At 46.6% G+C, this 9,121-nt stretch overlaps 1 protein-coding gene across 1 annotated transcript in view; it reads right to left on the bottom strand.

The window, feature by feature from the left end:
- Positions 1–285: 285 nt before the first annotated feature.
- Positions 286–9,121, bottom strand: part of CAPN13 (calpain 13) — a gene marked incomplete at both ends in the record, with an annotated part of 53,247 nt that continues 44,411 nt past the window's right edge. Inside the window, 4 exons of the mRNA XM_081265160.1 lie at positions 286–312; positions 1,222–1,277; positions 2,266–2,394; positions 4,287–4,362. Of these exons, the coding sequence (XP_081121286.1) occupies positions 286–312; positions 1,222–1,277; positions 2,266–2,394; positions 4,287–4,362 (288 nt within the window). The remainder of the gene's footprint in view (positions 313–1,221; positions 1,278–2,265; positions 2,395–4,286; positions 4,363–9,121) is intronic.

Genomic DNA, 9,121 nt, shown 5'->3' with positions numbered 1-9,121 from the left:
GAATGTTAAATCCCTCATTTGTGACTTTTAGGCCACACGCTTACATGAATGTCCATTGGTCTAAATGGCCTGCATGAAATTTTCAGCATTGGCCTTACAACTAGGGGTCCTGAGCAGCTGAGCCTCAGCTCACAAAGATAAGGTTTCTGTAATTGCTGGGGGGCTGTTCCCAGGGAATCTTATGTGTGCTTCCTGGAGGAAAAGGGGAGCTGTTTATAGCAGGAGGAAAGGATTCCAGAGTTACCATGTCGTACCTGGTCCACAGGGTCTTCTATACTCCTTGCTTTAGGTGTACATGACCAGGCTCATCCACTGAGAAAAAAGCATCATCATTACCAACGATCATTTTTTTTTTATTGGTGCATTCTAATTGTATGTAATTATGGGATTCATGATGACATATTCATACAAGCACATAATTTGATCAATCTCATTCCCTAGTACCTGTCCTTCTACACCCTGATCCACTTGCTCTACTCTACTGATCTCCCCTTTATTATTATTTTAAATTAGTTTCTTATTACTTACACACACACACACACACACACACACACAGAGACACACGAGGCTTCACTGTGGTATATTTGCACATGCACATAGCATAACGGGAAGGTTACAATCTTGAGCACTAGCGGCTGCCCTCCCATCCTCCCTCCCTCTTGTTGCCCTCCTCCTCCAATGCATCACAACTAATTCTTTAAGCTTGTTTATTTAACATGGAATGGAGAAAATGCCACCCTCCTCCCTTGAAAGATCTCAGTTCCGCCTCATCACTCCTTTCCAGCTAACTCCAAGTCAAGCAGGAGGTCTCAGGCCCCTGTCACAACATATCTTCTGCTCCCCCCTGAATAGCCAGGCAGTGAGAAGTGTATCTGAGGTCGACCAGCTGGCCGGTTGGGAGGCTCTAAAATTCAGTGGAAGCAAATTTAATGTACGGTGAGCTCAGCGGGTTGTTCTTTAGTTCCCTCTTGGATTTATGACTCCCACATAATCCTCTGCTTTATTAAGCTATTGGAAAAAAATAAAATCTGTCTGCCAAGATCCTAAAGCAACCTGGCAGCCTGCAATATATAAAGACAGTAATTGGAGGCAGGGGGCTGGCAGCTTGGCTGGCCTTTGAGAGACTGTTCAATACTCCCAGGAGAAGAATGCCCCCAGGGAACGGGATCAGGAGAGGCAGCCTGGGACTGTGCCTGGCCCTGGCAGGGGAAAGGACCTCACCTCCATTTCTGTCAGGTAGAGACCTTTTCCATCCTTGGAGAGGTTGCGGAATGTCTCTAGGATAAAGAAGGAAAGGTTTTGATTGACTTAAGAGGAAGGACTCAGGGCGGGCCAGGGCCCATGTGAAGGTAAAACCCAATGAGGTTCCAGGAAGGCAGCCTCACTTCCACTGTGCCTGTGTCCTCTCTCTTCTCTTTTGGGTCAGGCTCTATGCTGCCAGGAGCTCAGGGCACCTCCTCAGGGTGGCTCTGTGTCTCTCTGGCCTCTCCCCTGCCCGGACTCTGCGCACCCTGCATCCTTCCCCATTCAGTTGTGTGCGGGTTTGACTTTCTTTCGGGGCATGGTTTGGGAAAGTCTTGGAGACTTCTTGGTCCATGTGAGAACTCCCTGGTGGCAAGATTTAAGCTTCAGGCTTCTCTTTTTCCCTCCCAGGTTTCTATTCTCTCAGGCCTTATAAGTTGGCCCACCCAGAGCCATAGCAGGATGGTGCCAAGAGGTGGAGGTCTTTCTAGCCCCATTCTACCTCACCCCCACCAGATCCATTCTGAGCCACTCTGTGGATGAGGGTCTCACCTAACATTTCATTTAAAACAAAGGTGATGCCTCTAAAAAGCCTCGTACCCTCTGGCCTGCAGGGCGGGATTTCTCAAGCTTCAGGGGAGAAACCTTGCCCCACCTATTTGCTTATGTGTGACATTTCTTCAGCAGAGACCAACACCCCTTCATGGCATGACTGAAGCAAGGTCTTAGTTGTAAGTACGAGTGGAGAGGGGATTTAAGTGAACTGTTTCTGAGAGAGGAGCTGATAGGGAGGAGACCCGGGGTAGAGGAATGTTAGGGAAGGAAGAGTGCGGGAGGGAGACGGGGCCTGGCTGACCATATTATCTGTGGCCTCACTTAGCACTGTCCTCTTGGAGCAAGGGTGCCTGAGGCAGGAAGCCATCCCACTGACTCCCGAAATCTGGGGGCAGCCATGACTTCCTGGTCCTCTCCTGTGTTTTTGGTCACTGCAAAGTCTCCAGAATGTGCCCATGAGACACTTACTTGCCATGGCTTCCAGTCGCATCAGGAAGCAGACTAAACTAGGGAAGGTGACCCGGCCCATGCTGTCACTGTACCGAAGGGACATGAGGTCCAGCAGCTCACTGCTTACGAAGATCCCTGTAAGGAAGACTGGGGTGGCAGGGCGAGCTGGTGAGCAGGGAGGGGCGGGTGGCCTTCTGCAAGGCCTGAGAAGCCTATTCAGAGGGCCTGGGGGACTCATGCCACCTTCCCTACTCAGCCTGGCTTGGCAGCCGGTCCACCTCACCCAGAGTCTGTGTCTCAGATGCTTCTGTCTTCTCTGGCTGGGTCCCAATGACAGTTCTGGAGCTTGGCCAGAGACCACTCAGGAGCCTCAAGACACTGACTGTTCTAGAGACACGTGGGCCTTTGAAATGGTCAGATAATCCCCATAGAGCAAGGGAGATGCTAGGACAGCTGGGGCCGGCTTCCAGCCCTGTTTCTGCCAGGCCTCTCTCTGCTGGTGACTTTATGAAATAACCGGCACCCTGATCCTGCAACTGTTAGTGCATGGGTGGTGCTAGTGTAGGCAGGTGTGGTCTCCCTGGAAGAGGGAGATTCAGCTCTAAGTTGATCATCCAAGAAAAAGGCTGGTCCTCACAGGGGAGACCCAACTAAGAAGGTGGCCTAGCTGGGCAGGAGGTCAGCACCCTGCCCTCTTTGGCCGTGCCATCTTTCATGTCTAGTTATAAGCTCTAGGGAGGTACCAGCCCCATAGGGGACATGCGCAGGCTGGTCAACAGTTGGGCCTGCAAGCTTTGATAACAAGTGGAACCTTGCAAGCCTTTCATCAAGGGACCAGCCTGGTGGCCTGTAGACCCCATGCAGCTAGAGATACATTTGGTGAGTGTAGAGTTAATAAAATGGGAATGGGGATGCTTTCAGTTAGGGTAATCACTCTCCAGGATGCTCCCTTCTCAAATCACCCATTTTCTTAGGGTTGACTCCAAGTGGCCCCAGAGGCTTTTCAGTTGAACTTGAACTCTCTCCATTTTGTGTCCCTTTTATTATACTGGCGTCATTAGTGAAGACTTCTTTATGGTTTCATTTTTACTTGGCTCTTCAAGTGATTCTCAAGTTGTGGTCCCAGACCAGGGGCAGGAGCACCCACCCTGGGAGCTTGTTAGAAATGCCCCTCTCTAGCTCCAAACTGGAACCCTGATGCAGAAACTAGAGGGAGGCTCAGCCTTCAGACCCGCAAGGGACTCTGAGGAGCTCAGCTGCAGCATCACAGCTGCTGTTGTGAAGAATTAAGCGGGGGATCAAGTGGGGAGTGAGATCCTGTTTTTTTTACCCCTACTCCAGAGCAGGAGGCAGAGTCTCCTTCCAGAGTTAACCTGGGGACACATGATTTCATCGTTTATTAAGAAAGGTAGCCATTCCCTTACATAACCTTTGTGTGACCGTTTCCTCACAGGTACAATGGGGGTAATGAATCCTGCCCTTCCCAGTTCACAGAGAGCCAGGACAATCATAGGAGATGAGGTGAATAAGGACTCTTGGTGAAGCACTTAAGCACCCTAAGGCATTGTTATCAGTATCCCAGGACGGAAAGCTTTTGCCTACTTGAAACCGACAGGTGCCATTTGATTTAATTTAGCGCTAAGCCCTCTGTGGAGAGAGAGAGACGAGAGATCATCTGCCTGTCCGTGGGTATTTAACCTTGATTGCCCAGACACTGCGCTGGAAGTGTTTGGAAGGAGAGCTCCATTCCTGGTACAAAATCAGTCATGTGGGGCTATTTTCTCACAATTAGAGCTGTGTCGGGAAGAAAAGGCAGCTGGGGGATTGCTGGGCAAGGAGAGCTCAGGTGGGGATGATGTCTGAGTCTGGAGCCCAGGTCGCCTATCAATGGCAGTGTAGACCAGGAAGACAGGGGACCTGTGGCTCTCTTCTCTCCCACCTGCCCAGCCTCACCGCACCAGCGTGTACACAGCAATTGGAGCGTGGGCATCGCATACTCTGGCCCCCAACCATCACTGCTCAAAGGGCCCCTGTGTTACCTGTATTCTCTATGGCCTTCCCCAAGTTTGAGCTCAGGAGGACTCCAGAGCTCATCCGAAAGTTCTGAAAGACATGCTGATGTGGGAAAAGAAGGAAGAAGTCCGAGTTAGAACTGGGGGTGTGACCTGAGGGCTGGGATGTGCCAAAAAATCTGTTTCCATCCCTTGAGGTTGTGGCACTACAGCGTGGGTGCAGCCAGCGCAGAGGCAGGCAGAGCAGTAGGCAGAGGACTGGGGCAGGCAGGAGTGGCCACACCCCATCTAGTCCACCAGCCTGGCTGCTGCTGGGAACAGTGGGTTCCCCTCTCCCAACCTGTCCTCCTCTCTTCTTCCCACCCCTTGTTGGGGCCCTGACATGTGGGGGCAGCTTGCCGCCTAGGAGGGAAGCCTAGGGATCTCTAAGGAGTTTGCACAGCATAGTGGTAAAAAGAGCATAAACTTGACCAACTGCCCAGGGTTTAAGTCCCAGCTGAACTAGTCACCACCAGATATGTAACCAATACTTAGACAAGTGATTTGATCTTTCTAGGCCTCAGTTTCCTTGTCTGTAGCATAAGATTAATTACAATACCTACCTCATAGTTTGGTTGCCAGGTATAAATGGGCAGATATTCTTCTTTGTGGGGGAGGCGGTAGATACTCTAAAATTGCTAGGGAGCATGCCTTAGGCATTAATGAGTACTCTATAGAAAATACTGAAGGCAGGTTAAAACCTCCTCTGGGTCCCAGCACAGTTGCAGGAAGTACTACCTGGAATGTGCCACTATGGCACACTCTTCTCTCATTTACCCAGGACTTTTCCACCTTTGCCTAATCCTCTCTGTAATCCTGGTCGTCATTGTTCTTCCCAGACGAGGAAACTGACGCTCGGGCGGGTAAAGACCTCGCCTTAAGTGAAATGTGCGGTTTGTATAGAACTGAATGCACAACTCCCAATTTTAGTTTAAACACAGCTGCCCCACAGGTACTTTTTCAAGGCAAAATAATCCCCCACATGTGTGAGGGCATCTGTGGGAAATGAGGATTGTGCAGGGGCAGCCTGAGAGCTTTTTCTTGGCCTTATTTGGCTTGGCCTGTGTAAGACAGTCTCAAGTTCTCAACTGGGTATTCTCTTGCTCCTTCACTAATCGACTATTTTGGTCACTAATTCAGCATTTTTGAACACCACTGTTCAAAAATACACTGTAGAAAGAGGACAACAGGGACCCCCTCCCTGGAGAACCCTGTAGTGTAAAGGGGAGGGGTGGCCATGGCAACCACTGTGGTCCCTGTGAGAAACCAGATGACTCCAAGTGAGGGGCTGGGCGATGCATCCTGGCCAGCCACTTGGGAGAACCGTATTCAGACTTTAAACATGTTGCTGAGACGTTTAGTAATCTGGCTACACATTTAATATATTGGTGGTTTTCATTTTCTCAAAGCAGATCACTTATTAGTGTGGGTATACAATCACATAGGAAAACTTTTTGAAAAATACTCACTAGGTTTTACTAGTTTCTCTGGTTGGCAAGATCATGTTTTCTTTTTAAAATTTATTTTGGTTCATCTGCATTTTCTAGTATGAACAAGTGTTACTTTTATCATGAGGAAAGATTCTTTTAAAGTACAAAATCATAATACAATGTTATTCACCACATCAATAGACTTAAAGATAAGAACCATATGATCATCTCGATAGATGCAGAAAAAGCATTTGACAAAGTACAGCATCCCTTTATGTTCAAAACATTAGAAAAACTAGGGATAACAGGAACTTACCTCGACATTGTAAAAGCTATCTATGCTAAGCCTCAGGCTAGCATCATTTTGAATGGAGAAAAGTTGAAGGCATTCCCTCTAAAATCCAGAACAAGACAGGGATGCCCTCTATCACCACTTCTATTCAATATAGTTCTCAAAACACTGGCCAGAGCAATTAGACAGACGAAAGAAATTAAAGCATAAAAAATGGAAAAGAAGAACTTAAATTATCACTATTTGCAGATGACATGATTCTATACCTAGAAGACCCAAAAGGGTCTACAAAGAAACTACTAGAACTAATAAATGAATTCATCAAAGTGGCAGGATATAAAATCAACACACATAAATCAAAGGCATTTCTGTATATCAGCAAGAAAACTTCTGAAACGGAAATGAGGAAAAACACTCCATTCACAATATCCTCAAAAAAAAAAAAATAAAATACTTGGGAATCAACCTAACAAAAGAGATGAAAGACCTATACAATGAAAACTACAGAACCCTAAAGAGAGAAATAGAAGAGGATCTTAGAAGATGGAAAAATATACCTTGTTCATGGATAGGCAGAACTAACATCATCAAAATGGCGATATTACCAAAAGTTCTCTATAGGTTTAATGCAATGCCAATCAAAATCCCAATGGCATTTCTTGTAGAAATAGATAAAGCAATCGTGAAATTCATATGGAAAAATAAAAGACCCAGAATAGCAAAAACAATTCTAAGCAGGAAGTGTGAATCAGGTGGTATAGCGATACCAGATTTCAAACTATATTACAGAGCAATAGTAATAAAAACAGCATGGTACTGGTACCAGAACAGGCGGGTGGACCAATGGTATAGAATAGAGGACACAGAGACTAATACACAAAGCTACAACTATTTTATATTTGATAAAGGAGCTAAAAACACGCAATGGAGAAAGGATAGCATCTTCAACAAATGGTGTTGGGAAAACTGGAAATCCATATGCAACAAAATGAAACTGAATCCCCTCCTCTCGCCATGCACAAAAGTCAAAGTGGATCAAGGAGCTAGATATCAAATCAGAGACTCTCCATCTGATAGAAGAAAAAGTTGGCTCCGATCTACATATTGTGGGGTTGGGCTCCAAATTCCTTAATAGGACACCCATAGCACAAGAGTTAATAACAAGAATCAACAAATGGGACTTTCTTAAACTGAAAAGTTTTTTTCTCAGCAAGAGAAACAATAAGAGAGGTAAATAGGGAGCCTACATCCTGGGAACAAATTTTTACTCCTCACACTTCAGATAGAGCCCTAATATCCAGAGTATACAAAGAACTCAAAAAATTAGACAATAAGAAAACAAATAACCCAATCAATAAATGGGCCAAGGACATGAACAAACACTTCTCAGAGGAGGATATACAATCAATCAACAAGTACATGAAAAAATGCTCACCATCTCTAGCAGTCAAGGAAATGCAAATCAAAAGCACCCTAAGATACCACCTCACCCCAGTAAGATTGGCAGCCATGATGAAGTCAAACAACAATGAGTGCTGGCGAGGATGTGGGGAAAAGGGTACTCTTGTACACTGCTGGTGGGACTGCAAACGGGTGTGGCCAATTTGGAAAGCAGTATGGAGATTCCTGGGAAAGCTGGGAATGGAACCACCATTTGACCCAGCTATTGCCCTTCTCGGACTATTTCCTGAAGACCTTAAAAGAGCACACTACAGGGATACTGCCACATCGATGTTTATAGCAGCACAATTCACAATTGCTAGACTGTGGAATCAACCCAGATGCCCTTCAATAGATGAATGGATAAAAAATGTGGCATTTATACACCATGGAGTATTACACAGCACTAAAAAATGACAAAATCACGGAATTTGCAGGGAAATGGATGGCACTAGAGCAGATTATGCTTGCTTAGTGAAGCTAGCCAATCCCTAAAAAACAAATACCAAATGTCTTCTTTGATATAATGAGAGCAACTAAGAACAGAACAGGGAGGAAGAGCAGGAAGAAAAGATTAACATTAAACAGAGACATGAGGTGGGAGGGAAAGGGAGAAAAAAAGGGAAATTGCATGGAAATGGAGGGAGACCCTCATTGTTATACAAAATTACATATAAGAGGTTATGAGGGGAATGGGATAACAAACATGGAGGGAAATGAATTACAGTAGATGGGGTAGAGAGAGAAGATGGGAGGGGAGAGGAGGGGGGATAGTAGAGGATAGGAAAGGTAGCAGAATACAACAGTCACTAATATGGCAGTATGTAAAAATGTGATGTGCAACCGATGTGATTCTGCAATCTGTATATGGGGTAAAAATGGGAGTTCATAACCCACTTGATTCTAATGTATGAAATATGATATGTCAAGAGCTTTGTAATGTTGTGAACAACCAATAAAAAAAAATCATAATACATCAGCGTGGCTTGCCCGGACAGATGTGGGCTCACATGTTAGGGGCCAGAGCCAGGAGCTAACCAGCTCCGGGGCTGGCGAGGAAGGCTCAGTGTGGAAGATGTGTCCAAGGCTGGACTCTTGAGTGGGGTTGGCAATGGCCATGCCCAGCATGCATGTAAGAGGGGAGGACCTCAAAGGTATAAGGCCATGGCATTTATTGGGACTAAGTCTTATAGTTGGGGCCTAAAGAAGATTGGGATGGGTCAAATGGGCTTCTCTTGGGCCTCAAAGTTGGGGTGCAAAATGAAAGGGTCTTGTGTACCACTCTGATGAGTTTAGACTTTGTCCTGAGGGCACTGAGGAGGCCACCTGAGGCCATGGACAAACCATATCTGTGTTTTTGGCAGATCCTCTGGCAGAGGCTTCAGAGGAGAACGAGATGGACTCCCTTAGGGGATGCCATAATTAATCTGGGGAGAAATGAGGAGGAAATGCCAGTTGGTGACTCCTGCTGTGGTCCCTGGTGACCTCTTTCCCCTCCAACCTCCTAGAGCATTTCTCATCCTGCCACTCCATCAGGCAGTGCCTTGGCCTTCCAGTGCAGGAACATCTCCCGGAACAAAATGTGGGCTCTCTTTGGTGGCTGGTGTCAGGTTTCCTCTCCTTTCACCCTCCTCGACCCTGGGACAGGGCTGGGCACCCAG

This window comes from Spermophilus citellus (genome assembly GCF_964194105.1).
Source record: "Spermophilus citellus genome assembly, chromosome: 13".
NCBI lineage: Eukaryota > Metazoa > Chordata > Mammalia > Rodentia > Sciuridae > Spermophilus > Spermophilus citellus.
Note: the sequence above shows the minus strand (reverse complement) of the source record. Positions and strands in the feature narration are given on the sequence as shown.